This window comes from Salvelinus namaycush, chromosome 14 (genome assembly GCF_016432855.1).
Source record: "Salvelinus namaycush isolate Seneca chromosome 14, SaNama_1.0, whole genome shotgun sequence".
Taxonomy (NCBI): Eukaryota; Metazoa; Chordata; class Actinopteri; order Salmoniformes; family Salmonidae; genus Salvelinus; species Salvelinus namaycush.
In genome coordinates this window covers 22,999,054-23,021,860 of record NC_052320.1, presented here as the reverse complement: position 1 = coordinate 23,021,860, position 22,807 = coordinate 22,999,054, and the positions used below count along the sequence as shown (strand labels likewise).

The 22,807-nt window shown below is 42.5% G+C and overlaps 1 protein-coding gene across 4 annotated transcripts in view; it reads left to right on the top strand.

The window, feature by feature from the left end:
* LOC120059279 (E3 ubiquitin-protein ligase MIB2-like) overlaps positions 1-22,807 on the top strand; it is a 100,180-nt gene that overhangs the window by 3,003 nt on the left and 74,370 nt on the right. For 2 of the 4 annotated variants that reach the window (XM_039008210.1, XM_039008209.1), the window contains exons 1-3: positions 4,486-4,619; positions 19,987-20,388; positions 22,215-22,386. In XM_039008210.1, the coding sequence (XP_038864138.1) occupies positions 4,553-4,619; positions 19,987-20,388; positions 22,215-22,386 (641 nt within the window). In that variant the 5' untranslated portion in view covers positions 4,486-4,552. Of the gene's footprint in view, positions 1-3,454; positions 3,471-4,485; positions 4,620-19,986; positions 20,389-22,214; positions 22,387-22,807 lie in introns of those variants that run through there. The other 2 variants (XM_039008212.1, XM_039008211.1) reach the window with 2 other exon arrangements.

Genomic DNA, 22,807 nt, shown 5'->3' with positions numbered 1-22,807 from the left:
GGATGCCGTCTGGGCCGGCAGCCTTGCGAGGGTTAACACGCTTAAATGTCTTACTTACGTTGGCTACAGAGAATGCAAGCACACAGCCGGCGACGTCGGCCCATGCTGCGTCGCCGGCTCAATGTTTTCCTCAAAGTGGGCGAAGAAGGAATTTTGCTTATCTGGGAGCGAGGGCCTGTGTCTGCGACGTGTCTGTGAGGTGGCTGGCTTTCCCTTTACAATCCATGATTGTCTGGAGTCCCTGCCACATGTCTTGTGTCTGAGTCGTTTTGCCTCTTTGATTGCCTTAGAGGTCATAGCTGGTCTTTTTGTACACGTCCATGTTCCCAGTCACCTTGCCATGGTTAAATACGTTCTCACTTTGTTTTGCACGAATGCTACCATCTTTCCAAGTTTTTTGGTTTGGATAAATTCTAAATCGTCAGTGGGAACAACATCCTCTATGCACTTCCTGATTTAACCCAGTCACCGAGTCAGTGTATGTACGTTGATACTATTCTCAGAGGCGACCCGGACATTTCCTAATCTTGAATCATAGATTCTGATTTTCGGTTGTGTTTTCCTCTGATTTACTTCATTAAAGTCCCCAGCTACAATAAATGGTGCCTCAGGATATGGTTTGCACAAAGCCCAGTGTAGTTCCTTGAGAGACGTCATGGTGTCGGCTTGGGGGGGAATATACACGGCAGTGACGATGGTCATTCGGGAGGTAAAGCGTGAGGTAATTGCGTCTGCATTTCCTTATCCCAGATTGGGAGAACAAAAAGACTTGAATTCCTATACGTTACCACAATCGCACCCTGTCACACCATGAGTTGTTAATCATGAAACATACCACTCAACCTTTCTTTTTATTGAATCATTATTTCTTCCTGTCTGCGCGATTGACCTGTCCTATCTAGTCCTGAGTTGGCCTGCCTTGCCTGTTATATGGATGACAAGACTGGCCTTGTTTACAGACATAGAACAGAGCAGCAGGCTTCATTATTAGAATTAGTCTGCTGTGTGGTTCACCACCACCCCCTTATCATTGGCTATTTGGCAATAGGAATGTCAGCTGCATGTGAGTCGTTCCATGTAATTTCAGCAAGCCATGACACCCACCATCTCAGATTGTTCTGAAATCGTTTCTGTAGATTAACATTGTATGGTCATCCTCACAATTCAAGCTAGTCCTTCATTAAAGCAATTCAGTTTGTCCTTCTTTAGGCTTAATCTGTGTTCAAGAAATGGCCCCTAAAAAAGGTCTGGATTAGTTACTGTTAGACCATTCTTGGTGAACAAGCAGAACATTAGGCTACAGCAGTTCTAATGGTTTCAATGTTATGGTCTTCAATGATAAAAGTCCCAAACACACACTGTAGTGTTTTACAATGGTGATGATATTGGCTTCTATTAGAGCTGTCACAACATTTTAGTCCCTAGGCCATTTCTCCATCAACGTTTTGGACTAGGAAAAGTCTTCATATGAGAATTGCACCATAAGGATAGCCCGCTCAGAGAGCTACTTGTTGGACTATTCGAGAAGAGTTTGGGTTGAAGCATTAGGTTGGTAAGAGAAAGACATATTGAATTGCTTTCATGGAGGACTGGCTTGAATTGTGAGGATGACCACACAACGTATTTGAATAATGTGCCAAATCTATTAGGTTTCTACCCAAAGTTGCAAAGGAAATGTTATCTATTTAACAAACACAATAGTGTAGTGGTATAGCAGGAACGGCTGCATTTAGTAGTCAAAACCAGGTACATTCACTACTTTCAATCTGTAATTTCTCAACGGGGGGAAAAAACAGGGAATACATTACATAGTATGTAGAAGCAATACTACAAGCCACAGCTTCATACTAGTTGTCAAACATAGAGAACTGATACTGGTTGTTGGGGTGGGATTGGCATGAAATGTGAGGGGGTCCGTGGAGGGATTTTTGGGGGGATTCCTTTGTGTCGTACTCATTGGTAGGAAGAAGTTTGGTCCAAATCAGATGTTGGGTACTATATTTACTTAATATTACCTCAATCCTATAAATTAAAATGGCCAATTTGGGTGCAATCAATTAGCTTAATTTCTCAGAGATCAACTTATATTTCAACAAAATAATGTTGCAGGAATTCTAATCACATCTGTTACTAACTATATAAACGATTTCAGAACAATCTCAGATGGTGGGTGTCAATCCTCTTTCTTGTGCTTTTTGAGGTGGAACTACCCAGTAGCCTGTTCATGTGACTGTTTGTAGAATGACTGGCTGCAAAATGTACTGTCTTGTTCATGCCCTCCACAGCTGTGCCCACATTACTGAATTACTGTCCATGACCATGTGCTGTTCAAAGCGTGAGAACAAACACACACACACATTATTCCCATTCCTCTTCCACTTCCCTGGCTATACCTCCACACACACAGTATTTATTATTACAGTATTAATGATTGCTAAATATTGCACAATTTAAGCTCTTGCCCCCCAATCCCTCCTTCCGCAAAACAAATGTAAATATTGGACTATAAATTGTGCCTTCCTCTATTATACTTGTGCTAAAATGTTTATTCTACTGAGCCATTTACTTTATGCTTGTATTTATATATTTTATTTCTTATTGTTGCATTATCGAGAAGGAACATACAAGGAAGCATTTCGTTGGAAGGTGTATACCATGTGTATCTCGTACATACAACTAATTTAACTTGAAACACACACAGGTCTACTCACAGTCCATGATTGAAAATTGGAACCATGGCAGGTGCTCATTCATAAAGTCCCCTTCCATATGGCCCCTTTTCTTCCCCCCAAAAGCACAACCCCTCTCCAAACACTTGCCCCCTCCCTCCTCTCGCTGCCCCCCCCCCCCCCCCCTCTGTGTTCTTTGCCCGTCTGTTCACTGGCAGCAAAGACAGAGAGAGGTGTCCCTGGGGTATGGAAAGGAAGGCTGTGCAGCACAGTGTGTAAAATGCGCACGCGCACATGTGTGTTGATGAGGGAGAACACGGATTTAGCAGCCGAAGAGAAACCTGTCCGTGTGTGTACGTGTGCATGCATGAGCGCAGGTCTGAGTGCGCTGCCTGGGCAGCCACTTTCCCCGCTGCCCTCCTCCGATAATCCCTGCTGACACGGCGCACAAAGGACTAAACGCTGGCCGCATCCTCCAGGAAGGCCCTCTCCACTCTGCCTGTCTGCCCTCCAGCTCTGATTACCCACACAGAGGCTGAATACAGGGAGGATGCTGCTGCCGTAACGCTGCCTGCCTGCGGCTACATAACCTCTGGTTCACTGTCCACCACAGCATAGGGCTCTAGCTCCAGGATCCCCTCCCCCCCTCTCTCACTGGAGGTGTTCCAGGAGGTGCTCCAGGAGGTGCTGTAGAACTCTGTCCTCACCATCTTGTGCAGATCTGAGGCTGCCGCCTCCTCTCCTACCCAGTTTTTGTGTCTCTCGGCTTGCTGACTGTGCCGCACGCGTCTATTCCAACAGGTAAACCTACGAACCGAACCACAAATATGTAGCAGTACTGCAATATTTAAATACATTTTCACTAGTTTCAGGGTGATATGAGAATGCTATCTGCACATTCTGACAGTAAGGTTATTCCTTATCACATTTCTGGTAATGCAGTGGCAATGCATGTAGCCTATTGCTTTTACTGTTGCTATAGCTATTAAATTGTTTTGGTTTGAATGTTCACAAAAATTAAGGGAGTGTATTTTTGGTAACATGGCAGTAACCTGGAAACATTTGTTTTTTTCACTGAAATGGAACATGAAGACTTATTTTATTTATTGGTAAATATGACAACTGCCCCATTTGCGTTAGGGGACATAGAAAGGGCAACCAGTGAAATATTTGCATGTGCACAAAGACCGTAGCAATTTAACCAATACTACAATGGCTACACTACTACGATTGTGCAATATGTAGTTGGAAACTATAGTAAAGCCAGCAGATGGGCTTGGCCAGGCAGGCGCTACCTTCTACAATTGTGTAACAGGCTAGTGATAACACGTTTTTGGATGTGGCAGAATATTTTATCAAGACATGTTTGCAGAGCTCTAGTTTGTTGTTTGAGATTGAGGTGCCAAAACTGTGACATATTTAGCGTTAGACTCATTTCTCACATGAGGGGTAGTCTATTTGATCATACATAATAAAAGTCTTGCCCAGCTATGATAACTTTTACACTGGTAATTTTATTCCCCTGAACATTTTGGTTGATCTAAGCACCTACTGTAAATGTTCAAAGCTACTGTTGTAACCTATCAGTGTTGAATGCATTTAATGATACGGGATTTAAACAGGGCAATTGCTACAACCCTTCAACATATTTTCACAGAAAACTATTTCTTTACATTGTTTGTCACAGATAGTGAGTCCAGTATGTTCTGTCCTTGAAAAATAGACTAAAAACTGTTAGTTCCAAAAACACAGAGCAAAGTTCACCACAAAACAAATAGGAGAGATACTGCTGGAACATATTTATTCCCCTGTTAGCAGGATGACTGGTCCATAGTGCTAAGTTAGTCACATTGACAAGGCACTGACACAGCACAACGCTGCTCATGGTGTCCTGCGACTCTGGAATACAGCTCTTCAAGATGTTCAGGAATGGGCTGAAGATCATGGGAAGTGAGTTTACTTCTCTCTCTTTAAGTGTACAAACTACTGTAGCTCACTGTTGCATTATTTAGAGTAATAATGGTATACTCAGTAGGACTGGGTACTGTTCAAGCTTCTGTTGATATTTGTGTTTAGGTCTGTTATGTGGTTCAGAAGCTCTCTGATGTGAAAATTAGACACTCATTTGCCTAGGCGACATTGTAGAAGTTTGTGTAGGTAATCTGTAATGTCATACGGTAACAAAACTTTTTCTGATTGGGGATGAGGGGAGAAATTGGACTGTGTCAGTTATAGTAATAATTTGAACATTTTGTTACGTTAAAGCCTTTTGCTAAAAATACATTACCCTCGTCAATCTACACACCATACTCCATAATGACAAAGCGAAAACGGGGTTTTAGAAATGTTAGCAAATTTATTTAAAAAATCTGAAATACCTTGCTTACATACAGTACCAGTCAAAAGTTTGGAAAAACCTAAGGGTTTTTCTTTATTTTTACTAATTTCTACGTTGTAGAATAATAGTGAAGACATCAAAACTATGAAATAACACATATGATATCATGTAGTAACCAAAAAAGTGTTAAACAAATCAAAATATATTTCAGATTCTTCAAAGTAGCCAACCTTGACAGCCTTGATCACAGCTTTGCACACTCTTGGCATTTTGAAAATAAGGCTGTAACGTAACAATGTGGAAAAAGTCAAGGGATCCGAGTACTTTCCGAATACACTGTATGTATGTGTGTGTACATATACACTACCGTTCAAAAGTTCAGGGTCACTTAGAAATGTCCTTGTTTTGGAAAGAAAAGCATTTTGTTTTTGTCCATTTAAAATAACATCAAATTGATCAGAAATACAGTGTAGACATTGTTAATGTTGTAAATGACTATTGTAGCTGGAAACGGCAGATTAAAAAAAAAAAAAAAAAAAAAATCTGGAATATCTACATAGGCGTACAGAGGCTCATTTATCAGGAACCATCAGTCCTGTGTTCCAATGGCACGTTGTGTTAGCTAATCCAAGTTTGTCATTTTAAAAGGCTAATTGATCATCAGAAAACCCTTTTGCATTTATGTTAGCACAGCTGAAAACTGTTGTTCTGAATAAAGGAGCAATAAAACTGGCCTTTAGACTAGTTGAGTATCTGAAGCATCAGCATTTGTGGGTTTGATTACAGGCTCAAAATGGCCGGAAACAGAACTTTCTTCTGAAACGCATCAGTCTATTCTTGTTCTGAGAAATGAAAGCTATTCCATGCGAGAAATTGCCAAGAAACTGAAGATCGTACAACGCTGTGTACTACTCCCTTCACAGAACAGTGCAAACTGGCTCTAACCAGAATAGAATGAGTGGGAGCCCCCGGTGCACAACTGAGTAAGAGGACAAGTACATTAGAGTGTCTAGTTTGAGAAACAGACGCCTCACAAGTCCTCAACTGGCAGCTTCATTAAATAGTACCGGCAAAACACCAGTCTCAACGTCAACAGTGAAGAGGCGACTCCAGGATGCTGGCCTTGTAGACAGAGTTGCAAAGAAAAAGCCATATCTCAGACTGGCCAATAAAATAAAAGATTAAGATGGGCAAAAGAACACAGGCACTGGACAGAGGAACTCTGCCTAGAAGGCCAGCATCCTGGAGTCGCCTCTTCACTGTTGATGTTGAGACTGGTGTTTTGCAGGTACTATTTAATGAAGCTGCCAGTTGAGGACCGCTCAGTTTGGCCGGGGGGCCAGCTCTAGGAAGAGTCTTGGTGGTTCCAAACTTCTTTCATTTAAAAATGGAGGCCACTGTGTTCTTGAGGACTTCAATGCTGCATACATTGTTTTGGTACCATTCTCCAGATCTGTGTCTCGACACAATCCAGTCTTTGCGTTCTAGGGACAATTCCTTTGACCTCATGGCATGGTATTTGCTCTGACATGCACTGTCAACCTTGGGACCTTTTATATAGACGTGTGTGCCTTTCCATATCACGTCCAATCAATTGAATTTACCACAGGTGGACTCCAAGTTGTAGAAACATCTCAAGGATGGTCAATGGAAACAGGATGCACCTGAGCTCAATTTCGAGTCTCATAGCCAAGTGTCTGAATACTTATATGAATAAGGTATCTGTTTTTTATTTTTAGTACATTTGTAAAAGTTTCTACATCTGTTTTCGCTTTGTCATTATGGGGTATTGTGTGTAGATTAACGAGGACAATTTTTTTATGTAATCCATTTTAGAATAAGGGTGTAATGTAACGAAACGTGGAAAAAGTCAAGGGGTCTGAATACTTTCTGAATGCACTGTACTTACATGCATACAAATAGGAACTCCAGTTGGGTCTCGACCACTGGTATCATATGAACACGCATAAGACATGGCTAAATTTGTATAATTGCAGGAAATTGGCTTTAAAGCTGTAACATTTTCTCTGCCACATGGCAAAATGTGTAGAATTTCAGGAAATAAGCTTGAAAATGTAACAAATGTCTCGATGCCAAAAAGGGGTGTGAACAGTATAACAGTTTGGGGTCTCATGGCTTGCAAAGTGGGGGTTTGTTGTAACTACTCTGATAAATGACAATATCCAGTCGGACCTTAGCAACCTAGGACATTTGTGTGACCGGACCTTCTCAAATAGTACTTGAGTAACCCTGATGTATAGCCTAAATTTGGATGACGGAATAACCATTTCACTGTCTGTGCACCCCCCATTGTAGTGTTGAATTTGCCTCGTCTAACATTCTATTGTGTTAGTCCCACTTTCTAGAAAGTACATTCTTTATTCCTGTTGGAATATGTCTTCTGTCACTGGTTCAATGTAAACGGTCAATATTTGTCTTGAATAGTAAGCTATACCAAATCAAAAACAAGGGAAGTCATGAACCTGAAATTGTAAATGGCAAATTAAGTTTGTCCAGGTCATTTCCATGTAAAAGGACCCATGAGCACCAATATGTGAAGTCCATAGGAGCATGTCAAATTGGGTATCAAATGAAAGCTGTCTCTATTTTGGAGAAATGAAGGCACATGTACATTTTTCAACCATTTTCCATCTTAAAAATTATGAATAATCAAAGGCTTTAATTTCAGGTCAAACAGATGGAAGGAAAACATACCAGAAAAAGCCTTAAAAGGTATTTGAAATGCATTAAAACACAATAGTGTTGAAGTAAAGACTCCAGCCACCTACCATCAACACATATTTAATTTGAGATTTTTTTTCTAACTTCTGTAAATTTAAGAAACATTGCCTTAATTCCGTTACCAAAAACCCACATCTTTAAGATATTTTCTAATTTCTCTCCCTCATGAGGGAGGATAATGAAGGTTCACAGAAGTAACAAGTAACGGTATACCTATCAATTTGGTTATAGTGTTTTTACTGATATCAATTTTGTTTATGAATTATGGGATTAAAACTCGTTGCGTTAATGGCATTTCCCAACATTTCTGCAATTTGATTGGCTACAATGGGAACTCATAGTAGTGGCAAACCACTGTTTAGTTTGGACAGTACATTCAAGTAGAGTATAGCACAGTAGAGTACAGTAAAGAAAAGAGTATAGTGATGTAGAGTACAGTACACAGTAGAGCACACGAGTTGAGTACACTAGTGTACTGTGTTAAACTGTATTCTACTGTGCTGTACTGGTACTCTACTGAGCTCTACTGTGCTGTACTTTGATGTCCAAAGTTGTGAAACATCTATGATTGGTTCACATTTGGTCTGGTCCGGACCAACCCAAATTTGATCTTGTTTGGAGGCAGATCTCATTAAAATAATAGCCAGTGTGTAGAATAATACCCAAATATGCAAATGAGGATATTTGCATATTTATACCTTTTTGTGTACCTATTTAGGATATATCACAATGAAGAGAATGACATTCATATCCATAATTATGTATCTCTGTATAGTACAGATCAGGGACGCATGATGAAATTCCTTTAATGCAATTCCGTTACTGGATGTAAATCCACTTCACCTATTGTAGTTCAATAACCAAAATATATTTTTTTCAAAGTCAATATGTCATGTCATAGCTGACATTCACATGTTGAATTTTAATTTGGAGTAGATAAGTTTATTAAAATCCTTAAACATTATAGGCTACTGTAGGTTTATGCAATTTTCAAAGCAAGTACCTAGCCTATTTCTATCGATATAGGCCTACCTACTTCAAGATATGTGTATGCATAGACCTATATGATGAAATACATTAGAGAGAATGTGCATTATTAGCCAGAGAGAATGTGCATTACCCACATTTTTACAGCGGTCTAGATGTACTGTAGATGGTCCTCAGATGTTAGTGATAGAATAGGATAACATGGCCATTTAGGCACTCAATCCTACATTTACCAGTGGTTCACATATACCGTTGAAATGTTAGTCAAGTCAATCAAATTTTCACAATAGCATATGGGACAGATGGCATTTTGTCTGATATTTGTTGTTATAGACGGGCAAAAAATCTGAAAGTGTTAATTTCTGTTTAGGAAAATTTGAATATTTCGCTATTGATATATCCGTGTCCACTTGCCTTCAGCCGATGCACTTGCCTCTTATGTAATGCTTAGAATTTTGGGAGAGGCCCACTCTCTTTGTGAAGTGAGCGATTGATTAGTAATGTTTAGGATTCATCCACCTATACAGGGTTGGAGACTTGGGTATGTGTCTTGTGCACAGTTATCAGAAAATTGCCCTCAATTTAGATGTTGCCTACTTGTATTACTGATTCTCTTCTCAATAAACACCTAGAGAGTATTACGTTGGAGGTAATTCTGTGTCCGACGGTGTGTGTGGTGACGTTGGCCTCACAGATAGGTCCTTAGCGGATGTGTGACAGAGGCCAGTCCATCTGTTATGAGGAGCAGAGCTGCTTATCCGCTCTCTTAGCCCTCAGACACAGATTGGCAGAGATTGCTCCCAACAGGTGGCCTACCCGGGGCCCAGTCCACCCCAGGGAGGACTGTTAAGGCACCCTGTCTGGCTACCACCTCTGTCTCCCTGCACATGCAACTGCAGCCCCCTGTTGGGCACACTAAATATGGACTGCTGTGTTGGTGTTAAGTTTTGGCTTGCTTGCGCTCATGCTCGCCCACAGTGCATTCGGAAAGTATTTAGAATCCTTGACAAAAAATATTTCGTAGGCAATCTACACACAATATCCCCTAATGACAAGGCGAAAAAAACATTTAGTTGATTTTTGGTAATTTTATAAAAAATTTAAAGAACAGATAATACCTTATTTACATAAGTATTTAGACCCTTTGCTATGAGACTCGAAGTTGAGCTCAGGTGCATCCTGTTTCCATTGATCATCCTTGAGACGTTTCTACAATTTGATTTGAGTCGACCTGTGGTAAATTCAATTGATTTGGACATGATTTGGAAAAGCACACACAGTTGACAGTGCAAAAACCAAGCCATGAAGTCAAAGGAATTGTCCGTAGAGCTCCGAGACAGGATTGTGTCAAGGCAGAGATCTGGGGAAGGGTACCAACAAATGTCTGCTGCAAAGAAAGTCCCCAAGAACACAGAACACAGTGGCCTCTGTCATTCTTAAATGAAAGAAGTTTGGAACCACCAAGACTTAATAGAGCTGGCCGCCTGGCCAAACAGCAATCGGGGGAGTGACCAAGAACCTGATGGTTACTCTGATAGAGCTCCAGAGTTCCTCTGTGGAGATGGGAGAACCTTTCAGAAGGACAACCATCTCTGCAGCACTCCACCAATCAGGCCTTTATGGTAGAGTGGCCAGACGGAAGCCACTCCTCAGTCAAAGGCATACAACAGCTCACTTGGGAGTTTGCCAAAAGGCATCTAAAAGACTCTCCGACCATGAGAAACAAGATTCTCTGGTCCGATGAAACCAAGTTTGAACTCTTTGGCCTGAATGCCAAGCGTCACGTCTGGAGGAAACCTAGTACCATCCCTACGGTGAAGCATGGTGGTGGCAGCATCATGCTGTGGGGATGTTTTCAGCGGCAGGGACTGGGAGACTAGTCAGGATTGAGGGAAAGATGAACGGAGCAAAGTACAGAGCGGTCAGGATCACAGACTGGGGTGAAGGTTCACCTTCCAACAGGACAACGACCCTAAGCACACAGCAAAGACAATGCAGGAGTGGCTTCTCTGAATGTCCTTGAGTGGCCCAGCCAGAGCCCGGACTTGAACCCGATCAAACATCTCTGGAGAGACCTGAAAATAGCTGTGCAGCAAACGCTCCCAATCCAACCTGACAGAGCTTGAGAGGATCTGCGAAGATGGTTGGGAGAAACTCCCCAAATACAGGTGTGCCAAACTTGTAGCGTCATACCCAAGAAGACTCAAGGCTGTAATCGCTGCCAAAGGTGCTTCAACAAAGTACTGAGTAAAGGGTTTGAATACTTATGTAAATGTGATATTTCCGTTTTGATTTTTTTATAAATTCGCAAACATTTCTAAAAACCTGTTTTTGCTTTGCATTTATGGGGTATTGTATGTAGATTGCTTTAATCCATTTTAAAATAAGGCTGTAGTGTAACAATGTGGAAAAGGTCAAGTATGATCTTTGTCCCTATTGGCAGTTGCAAACCGTTATCTGGCTTTTTTATGATTGTTTTGGAGTAGTGGCTTCTTCCTTGCTGAGCGGCCTTTCAGGTTATGTCGATATAGGACTTGTTTTACTGTGGATATAATAATTTTGTACCTGTTTTCTCCAGCATCTTCATAAGGTCCTTTGCTGTTGTTCTGGGATTGGTTTGCACTTTTCGCACCAAAGTACGTTCATCTCTAGGAGACAGAACGCGTCTCCTTCCTGAGCGGTATGACTGCTGCGTAGTCCCATGGTGTTTATTCTTGCGTACTATTGTTTGTACAGGTGAACGTGGTACCTTCAGGCATTTGGAAATTGCATCCAAGGATGAACCAGACTTGTGGAGGTCTACAGTTTTTTTTTTTCTGAGGTCTTGTTTGATTTCTTTTGATTTTCCCATGATGTCAAGCAAAGAGACACTAAGTTTGAAGGAAGACCTTGAAATACATCCACAGGTACACCTCCAATTGACTCAAATGATGTCAATTAGCCTATCAGAAACTTCTAAAGCCATGACATAATTTTCTGGAATTTTCCAAGCTGTTTAAAGGCACAGTCAACTTAGTGTATGTAAACTTCTGACCCACTGGATTTGTGATTAACTGAAATAATCTGTCTGTAAACAATTGTTGGAAAAATTACTTGTGTCATGCACAAAGTAGATGTCCTAACCGACTTGCCAAAACTATAGTTTGTTAACAAGACATTTGTGGAGTGGTTGGAAAATTAGTTTTAATGACTCCAACCTAAGTGTATGTAAACTACCAACTTCAACTGTAGGTACATGGAGGGTGATTATTATTATTTTTTTCTCTTTTGGGGCGTATCTTCTCCTTTCCCTAATCTCCAATTATTTCTTCATCCAGGGTGCATCTCAGTAATTTCAATTATCCTAGACCATCTATTTCTCCTGGTTTCTTATCTTGTACTGTATTCCTAGCTGGAGTGATCTGAAAGAACTGCCAGGTTATCTGCCTTATTGCTTTAACCTCTCCAGTAGATCAAAAGGAGACGAGGACAGGAAGCTACTTTAGACTGACACAGGCTTGCTGAATTGTCTTTCTCCATTCTGATTGGTTTATTCTAAACCAAACTAGGACACAACTGACAGTGAAGTAGTCCAATTTGTGTCGATCCATACACAGAGAGAGAGAGAACAGGAGTTATGCGAACAGAGGGCAATGGAAAATAATGGAATGGGACGTTGATGTCTTCCTGTTTGCATGCACACAAACCCTGTGACAGTGAATTGTGGAGCGATGGTAATTAGTTGGTGCCCAGGAGTGTCTGTGGACTGAGTTAGATGACTGGCCAGAGTTTTTAATCCAGTGAAAGCAGCCTAAACTGTAATTTTGGGGCTGGAGAAAGAGAGTATGAGCAGCCTTCTTATTCCCTATCTAATCCCCCCACTCCATATGTTTTCACGCTAAAGCAGATACCTTTAATACACAAATGACATAACCATACAAATATAATTTAAAAACATTTTTAATCATTTTGTTTTGCCTATTGCTGCAGGATTAAGATGGATTTAGGCCTATACTAAACAACGTAACTTGATACTTATTCTGTGATTTAAGACTGAATTAGACAACAAAAAAGAATGATATGAACTGAGTTCGGTCCACATTGGCATCGGTGGTGTCACTCAGAGTGAATGAATGTTGTTTGTAACCGTGAAGCCTCCTAGGTAGTGTTTTGTGCGTGGGTAGAACTAGCCTAATATTTGCAGGTTCTTTCTGTTATTGGAAGCTGTGAGTGTGAAATAGTCTTTTGAGTGAGAAGTAGCGACAATTTAAAGGAATACCTGTCTGAAATTCTGTGGGTTAGAAAATTGCATCAAATTTGAGTGTTTAAGATTCCAATCCATTTCTGACAGGCCTATGTTTTTATTAGACTCGCCCTCACACACATGCACACAAAATTCTGTAGGCTGTTACATAACGGCTACAAGCCCACAGTAGGCAGCCCAGGCAGAGGAGGAGGATGCAGAGAGACAGGCTGATATAGTGTGCTCCATCCACATCTACAGGTGGATGGACTGCCTGCTTCTATCTATGCAGTCGCTCTCCCTAGATTCCTCTGTAGAAACAGACCACCGAAGCAGCATCAAATAATGCTACCACCAACATGATCAACAGAAATCAACCAAAGCCAAACGTGTTGGCCGAGGGACAACCGAGGTAGGCTTCCCCCGCCTCAACAATAGTAGTTAAACCATCGACGAATAGCATTTGTGAATTAATTGACCATTAACGTGCCTTAGCCTCTTTGGTTGTGGCTGTGTAGACGGTCTGTTGGATCTAAGCATGCGTCCTCGAGGAAGATGCGGAGGGTTGAATATCAGTCAGTGTTTCAACAACCAGTCATTCCTCCTTGAAGAACTATGCTATGTAAGACGGGCTAAAGTAGGCCATGTAGGCAGTCTGCCCGGTTGGCTCACTGATTGGAATACCTCTCTTTGGAGGTTCCTGCCTTTCTGCTGACTCAGTCCACATGAATATAGGCTTCCTTCCCGTGTTCGTTGGGTTTTAAGCCATGCTACATGCCATGGCTTCATAATGAGGGCATGCCTGTATAGCTGTTGTGTGGTAGACTGTGTGTGGCTGCTGTGTCAGGTCAGGGGTAGAGAGTAGAGCAGCGGGGCATGTTAGTGGTGTCTAATGTCCAGCTGCTCCTCTCTGAGTTAGCCCATGTCACAGCATGGTGCTCAGTGAATGTTCCAGGAAGGATGGGGGAAAAAACAATCAGAGCTTCAGTACTCGGGTTAATAAGACCTAAGACTTTTTTTTCTGCAGCTTCACTGACTGTGTCCTTCAGCAGTCATTGACTAAAACACACAGTATCTCTGGGATGAGTGTTGAGCATCATTGTTTTAGGGCTTAGTCTCACTGCTCTTTTAAAATGTTGTAAAGATCATCAAATGATTAAGCAATGAAGTGGCGGTGAATAGCTTATTTACAGAAAAAGCTGCTTGGCAACAATTACTATTTGTCACAATGAAAGCTCACATTCCGGTTCTCATTTTTTTTTTTATTAACATTTTATTTAACCAGGTAGGCCAGTTGAGGACAAGTTCTCATTTACAACTGCGACCTGGCCAAGATAAAGCAAAGCAGTGCGACAGAAACAACAACACATAGTTACACATGGGATAAACAAACGTACAGTTAACACAATAGAGAAATATATGTACATTGTGTGCAAATGTAGTAAGATTAGGGAGGTAAGGCAATAAATAAGCCATAGTGGCGAAATAATTACAATTTAGCGTTAACACTGGAGTGATAGATGTGCCGAGGATGATGTGCAATTAGAGACACTGTGTTGCAAAAGAGCAACAAAAAAAACAATATGGGGATGAGGTAGTTGGGTGTGCTATTAACAGATGGGTTGTGTACAGGTACAGTGATTGGTAAGCTGCTCTGACAGCTGATGCTTGAAGTTCGAGAGGAAGATATGTCTCCAGCTTCAGTGATTTTCGCAATTCGTTCCAGTCATTGGAGAACTGGAAGGAAAGGCGGCCAAAGGAGGTGTTGGCTTTGGGGGTGACCAGTGAAATATACCTGCTGGAGCGTGTGTTACAGGTGGGTGTTGCTATGGTGACTAGTGAGCTGAGAAAAGGCGGGGCTTTACCTAGCAAAGACTTATAGATGACCTGGAGCCAGTGGGTTTGGCGACGAATATGTAGCGAGGACCAGCCAACGAGAGCATACAGGTCACAGTGGTGGGTAGTTTATGGGGCTTTGGTGACAAAACGGATGGCACTGTGATAGACTACATCCAATTTGCTGAGTAGAGTGTTGGGGGCTATTTTGTAAATGACATCGCTGAAGTCGAGGATCGGAAGGATAGTCAGTTTTATGAGGGTATTTTTGGCAGCATGAGTGAAGGAGGCTTTGTTGAGAAATATGAAGCCGATTTCTAGATTTAATTTTGGATTGGAGATGTTTAATGTGAGTCTGGAAGGAGCGTTTACAGTCTAACCAGACACTTAGAATATGTGGACAACTACAAATACCTAAGTCAGAACCGTCCAGAGTAGAAGTCGACCGATTATGATTTTTCAACGCCAATACTGATTTATTGGAGGACCAAAAAAAGCCAATACCGATTAATCGTCCGATTTTTATTTATTTGTAATAATTACAATTACAACAATACTGAATTAACACTTATTTTAACTTAATATAATACATCAATAAAATCAATTTAGCCTCAAATAAATAATGAAACATGTTCAATTTGGTTTAAATAATGCAAAAACAAAGTGTTGGAGAAGAAAGTAAAAGTGCAATATGTGCCATGTAAAAAAGCTAATGTTTAAGTTCCTTTCTCAGAACATGAGAACATATGAAAGCTGGTGGTTCCTTTTAACATGAGTCTTCAATATTCCCAGGTAAGAAGTTTTAGGTTGTAGTTATTATAGGAATTATAGGACTATTTCTCTCTATACGATTTGTATTTCATATACCTTTGACTATTGGAGGTTCTTATAGGCACTTTAGTATTGCCAGTGTAACAGTATAGCTTCCGTCCCTCTCCTAGCTCCTACCTGGGCTCGAACCAGGAACACATCGACATCAGCCACCCTTGAAGCAGCGTTACCTATGCAGAGCAAGGGGAACAACTACTCCAAGTCTCAGAGCGAGTGACGTTTGAAACACTATTAGCGCACACCCCGCTAACTAGCTAGCCATTTCACATCGGTTACACCAGCCTAATCTCGGGAGTTGATAGGCTTGAAGTCATAAACAGCGCAGTAGCTGCTGGCAAACACACGAAAGTTATGTTTGAATGAATGCTTACGAGCCTGCTGCTGCCTACCACCGCTCAGTCAGACTGCTCTATCAAATCATAGACTTAATTATAACATAATAACGCACAGAAATACGAGCCTTTGGTCATTAAAATGGTCGAATCCGGAAACTATCATTTCGAAAACAAAACGTTTATTCTTTCAGTGAAATACGGAAACGTTCCGTATGTTATCTAACGGATGGCATCCCCAAGTCTAAATATTGCTGTTACATTGTACAACCTTCAATGTTATGTCATAATTATGTACAATTCTGGCAAATTAATTACGGCCTTTGTTAGGAATAAATGGACTTCACACAGTTCGCAATGAGCCAGGCGGCCCAAACTGCTACCCTGACTGCTTGCACGGAACGCAAGAGAAGTGACACAATTTCCCTAATTATAAGAAATTCATGTTAGCCGGCAATATTAAGTAAATATGCAGGTTTAAAAATATATACTTGTGTATTGATTTTAAAGAAAGGCATTGATGTTTATGGTTAGGTACATTGGTGCAACGACAGTGCTTTTTTCGCAAATGCATTTGTTAAATCACCGTTTGTCGAAGTAGGCGCATCGATTATATGCAACGCAGGACACGCTAGATAAACTAGTAATATCATCAACCATGTGTAGTTAACTAGTGATTATGTTAAGATTGATTGTTTTTTATAAGATAAGTTTAATGCTAGCTAGCAACTTACCTTGGCTTCTTGCTACCCTCACGTAACAGGGAGTCAGCCTGCCACACAGGCTCCTCGTGGAGTGCAATATAAGGCAGGTGATTAGAGCGTTGAACTAGTAACCGGAAGATTGCAAAAACGAGTCCCCGAGCTGGCGGGGTAAAAATCTGTCGTTCTGCCCCTGAACAAGGCAGTTAACCCACCGTTCCTAGGCCGTCATTGAAAATAAGAATGTGTTCTTAACTGACTTGCCTAGTTAAATAAAGGTTGATTTTTTTTATCGGCAAATCGGTGTCCAAAAATACAGATTACCGATTGTTATGAAAACTTGAAATCGGCCCTAATTAATCAGTCATTCCGATTAATCGGTCGACCTCTAGTCCAGAGTAGTGATGCTAGGTGGGCGGGCTGGTGCGGGCAGCGATTGGTTGAAGAGCATGCATTTAGTTTAACTAGCATTTAAGAGCAGTTGGAGGCCACGGAAGGAGTGTTGTATGGCATTGAAGCTCGTTTGGAGGTTTGTTAACACAGTGTCCAAAGAAGGGCCAGATGTATACAGAATGGTGTCATCTGCGTAGAGGTGGATCAGAGGTTCACCAGCAGCAAGAGCAACATCATTGATATATACAGAGAAAAGAGTCGGCCCGAGAATTGAACCCTGTGGAACCCCATAGAGACTGCCAGAGGTCCGAACAACAGGCCCTCCGATTTGACAAACTGAACTCTGTCTGAGAAGTAGTTGGTGAACCAGGCGAGGCAGTCATTTGAGAAACCAAGGCTATTGATTCTGCTGATAAGAATGCTGTGATTGACAAGGTTGAAAGCCTTGGCCAGGTCGATGAAGACGGCTGCACAGTACTGTCTTTTATCGATGTTGGTTATGATATCGTTTAGGACCTTGAGCGTAGCTGAGGTGCACCCATGACCAGCTCGGAAATGAGATTGCATAGGGGAGAAGGTACGGTGGGATTCGAAATGGTCAGTGATCTGTTTGTTAATTTGTCTTTCAAAGATTTTAGAAAGGCAGGGCAGGATGGATATAGGTCTAGAGTGTCTCCCCCTTTGAAGAGGGGGATGACCGCGACAGCTTTTCAATCTTTGGGGATCTCGGACGATACGAAAGAGGTTGAACAGGCTGGTAATAGGGGTTGCAACAATTTTGGTGGCTAATTTTAGAAAGAGAGTGTCCAGATTGTCTAACCCAGCTGATTTGTAGGGATCCAGATTTTGCAGCTCTTTCAGAACATCAGCTGTCTGGATTTGGGTGAAGGAGAAGCGGGGGGAGGGGGGACTTGGGCAAGTTGCTGTGGGGGGTGCAGAGCTTTTGGCTGGGGTAGGGGTAGCCAGGTGGAAAGCATGGCCAGCCGTCGAAAAATGCTTATTGAAATCCTCGATTATCGTAGATTTATCGGTGGTGACAGTGTTTCCTAGCCTCAGTGCAGTGGGCAGCTGGGAGGAGGTGCTCTTATTCTCAATGGAATTTAGTCTCCCAAAACCTTTTGGAATTAGTGCTACAGGATGCAAATTTCTGTTTGAAAAAGCTAGCCTTTGCTTTCCTAGCTGACTTATTGGTTCCTGACTTCCCTGAAAAGTTGCATATCGCGGGGACTATTCGATGCTAATGCAGTACGCCACAGGATGTTTTTGTGCTGGTCAAGGGCAGTCAAGTCTGGGGTGAACCAAGGGCTATATCTGTTCTTAGTTCTATATTTTTTTAAATGAGGCATGGTTATTTAAGATGGTGCTGAAAGCACTTTTACAGAGCAACCAGGCATCCTCTACTGACGGGATGAGGTCAATATCCTTCCAGGATACCCGGGCCAGGTTGATTAGAAAAGCCTGCTCGCTGAAGTGTTTTAGGGAGCGTTTGACAGTGATGAGGGGTGGCCGTTTGACCGTGTACCCATTACGGACGTAGGCAATGAGGCAGTGATCACTGAGATCCTGGTTGAAGACAGCAGAGGTGTATTTAGAGGGCAAGTTGGTCAGGATGATATCTATGAGGGTGCCCATGTTTACGGATTTAGGGTTGTACCTGGTAGGTTCCTTGATAATTTGTGTGAGATTGAGAGGTTGAATAGGGGTTGCAACAATTTTGGTGGCTAACTTTAGAAAGAGAGGTTCCAGATTGTCTAACCCAGTTGACTTGTAGGCTCAGATTGTAGGACGGCCTGGGTGTTTTGCATATCCCAGTTTAGGTCACCTAAGAGTACGAACTCTGAAGATAAATGTGGGGCAATCAATTCACATATGGTGTCCAGGGCACAGCTGTGGGCTGAGGGAGGTCTATAACAAGCAGCAACGGTGAGAGACTTATTTCTGGAAAGGAGGATTTTTAAAAGTAGAAGCTCGAACTGTTTCGGCACAGACCTGGATAGTATGACAGAACTCTTCAGGCTGTCTCTGCAGTAGATTGCAACTCCGCCCCCTTTGGCAGTTCTATCTTGTCGGAAATGTTGTAGTTGGGAATGGAAATTTCAGAATTTTTGGTGGCCTTCCTAAGCCAGGATTCAGACATGGCTATGACATCAGGGTTGGCGGAGTGTGCTAAAGCAGTGAATAAAACAAACTTAGGGAGGAGGCTTCTGATGTTAACATGCATCAAACCAAGGCTTTTATGGATACAGAGGTCAACAAATGAGTGCCTGGGGAATAGGTGTAGTGCTAGGGGCTACAGGGCCTGGGTTAACCTCTACATCACCAGAGGAACAGAGGAGGAGTAGGATAAGGGTACGGCTAAAGGCTATAAGAACTGGTCGTCTAGTGCATTGGGATCAGAGAAGAAAAGGAGAAGATTTCTGGGCGCGGTAGAATAGATTCAGGGCATAATGTACAGACAAGGATATGGTAGGATGTGAGTACAGTGGAGGTAAACCTAGGCTTTGAGTGACGATGAGGGAGGTTGTGTCTCTGGAGGCACCAGTTAAGCCAGGTGAGGTGTCCGCATCTGTGGGGGGTGGGACAAGAGAGCTATCTAAAGCATGTTGAGTGGGGCTGGGGGCTCTACAGTGAAATAAAACAATAACTAACCGAAACAGCAGTAGACAAGGCATATTGACATTAGGGAGAGGGATGTGTAGCCGAGTGATCATAGGGTCCAATGAGCAGCAATAAGTGAGTCAGGGAGCCGTTCGGTAGTCGCTACTACGCTATGTGAACGGGAGACCCAGCGATTCAGAAAGCTAGCGGATGGGTCTTCGGCGACATCGCGACGGAAAAGCCTGTTGAAACCACCTCGGACGATTCACACTTTCTGTAGTAGACCTCGCCCCAACTGATTTTGTATTTTTTTTCTTTTCTCTCTTTTTCCCCTCAGTCACCCCTAATCTGGTCCCGGAGACCCTGGTTCCACCTGTGGTGCCTACCCTGCCCTCGGCGCGGGTCCGGCCTGCCCTGCACAGGCCCCGTAGGCGCAGCAGCAGCGGCAACAACAGCAGCAGCGGAGGCGACCCCACCAGGCCGTGGCCCTCGGGCCTGGCAGGCCCCAGAGGAAGCATGGAGGTGGGCATGCGTGTGGTGCGTGGCCTGGACTGGAAGTGGGGGAACCAGGATGACGGTGACGGCCACGTGGGCACGGTGGTGGAGATCGGGCGGCAGGGTAGCACCACCACACCCGACAAGACGGTGGTGGTGCAGTGGGACAGCGGCACGCGCACCAACTACCGCACAGGCTACCAAGGCTCCTACGACCTGCTGCTCTACGACAACGCCCAGATCGGTGAGCACTGAGCCCTGATCACCCCACCACAGGTTTTTAAACACATATAAGTTACACTATATATACAAATGTATGAGGACAGTCCTTCAAATGAGTGGATTTTGCTATTTCAGCCACACCTGTTGCTGGTGTATAAAATCGAGCACACAGCCATGCAATCGCCATAGACAAACATTGGCAGAAGAAGAATGGCCCTACTGAAGAGCTCAGTGACTTTCAACATGGCACCATTTTTTATTTGATTTTGTATTTTATTTGACCTTTATTTAACTAGGCAAGTCATTTAAGAACAAATTCTTATTTACAATGACGTCCTACCCCGGCCAAACCCTATCCCAGACGACGCTGGGCCAATTGTCTGCCGCCCTATGGGACTCTCAATCACGTCTGGTAGTGATACAGCCTGGAATCAAACCAGGGTCTGTAGTGACGCCTCACGCACTGAGATACAGTGCCTTAGACCGCTGCGCCACTCGGGAGCAGCGTTATAGAATGCCACATTTCCAACAAGTCAGTTCATCAAATTTCTGTCCTGCTTGAGCTGCCCCGGTCAACTGTAAGTGCTGTTTATTGTGAAGTTGAAACGTCTAGTAGCAACAACGGCTCAGCCGCGAAGTAGTGGTCCACACAAGCTCACAGAATGTTAGCGCGTAAAAAGCCTCTGTCTTCGGTTGCAACACTCTCTGCCGAGTTGCTTTTCTCTGTAGTTTTTGGCTAAAAGCAACAGTGAAAGAGAAGTTTGACGATAGAACTGATTCTGTTATGAAAAGGTTTTATAGTAAGTTTTGCATTGATCTGTGTCAGGTCTTGTGGAAACTCTGTTAGTTGCGCACCTGTAATTGCTATTTGAAGCAGGGAAATAGCATTCACGGGGTCAGTGCATACTGGAGGGTAAATGTGCAGCAGTAGTGCAATGCAGTTATAAAAACTACATTCACAAGTTTGTTTTATTAAGCATTTCAAATGTCATGGTATATCCCTGAAGGTAACAATATCACTAGGATAATTGAATTCATAACAAAGCTTTTTCATTGTTAAAATAGGCCTACAATAAGTTTTCTCTACAAAAATGCACACTCACTCAAGTAAATAAATACTAATGTCCTTTCGGATATCTAGATATTCGATTAACCGTGCCCATCCCTAGTACTTGTGTATATTGTGTATAAAACAACCTACTGTATATAAAACCATATTCAGTGAGGCCGGGATTCAATCTAATCCATGCAAGCTTGACATTTAAAGGACATTTCCGATTGAGGCAACATGCACAGCATTTACCGTGAATGTGATCTCTGCGAAAGTCGGGGAAATTGCCTTTTAAAAGCATAATTGTCGGCTGTCCAGCACATTTTGCTCTGAATTGAGTCCCGGCTTTAAACTATATTCAAGTTTGATGATTTTTTTTGTATATCATTTTTTATTTTTAGGTATTTATGTCTCATCTCTATGACTCAAGCAAGCTTCCTCAAGCTCATGTTTACTTAGCATTGCAGAGCAAAGGGCATCTTTCTCCATTTCCTTTCGACTCAAAAATAGAGACAGGCAATACAGCCCTGTTTTTAGAATCAAATGCCAAGTGCTAAGGCAGGATTAGTCTGCATTTTGCACCATTAAAGACAGCATTTTTCTGCCTCAGAAGCCAATAAGCCTTCAATTTTTGGCTTAAAAGGGGGAGAAGGAGAGTCAAAGGGAGAGGGATGAGGAAGAGCAACATCTCTCGACATCTCTTTCATCAGTCAAAGCGTTTCATTTGCTAGGCTGTCTTGACCTCCTTCCACCTCTCTCTGACTCTCTCACTCTCTCTCCTCTTTTCTCTGTCTCAGGTGTGCGCCACTCCAACATCATCTGTGACAGCTGCAAGAAGCATGGCATCATGGGGATGCGCTGGAAGTGTAAGGTGTGCTTTGACTATGACCTGTGCACGCAGTGTTACATGAACAACAAGCACGACCTGGGCCACGCCTTTGAACGCTATGAGACCGCCCACTCCCAAACGTGAGTACCATGGTCCCCCCACATCTTTTCTCAAGAATTCCCAATTCCCCCATTTAGTGCAATACACACAGTATTATACAGACATACCTAAAACACTATATGGGAGAACAGTACTTAAGCAAATATGTTTAGTGATGCCATGCAGAATACTGTTGGCCAAAAGTACAGTAATTCCTTATATGGCACCAATTCCCTCTTATCTGCGATTGTTACACATTTCATTACATAGTTACAGTTTCCTCAAGTGAGTAAAGGCTTTTGAGTCCATAGACATTGCGAAAGACATTAGGGCAAAATAAAGAGGAAATGTATCAGAGAACAAGCTCACCAGACCTTCAATGGCTGTATGTCATTGCTGCTTAGGTTTAGGTCTATTCAATCAAAACATGTTGTCTGGTTTTTAGGGTTAAAGTAGCCTGAA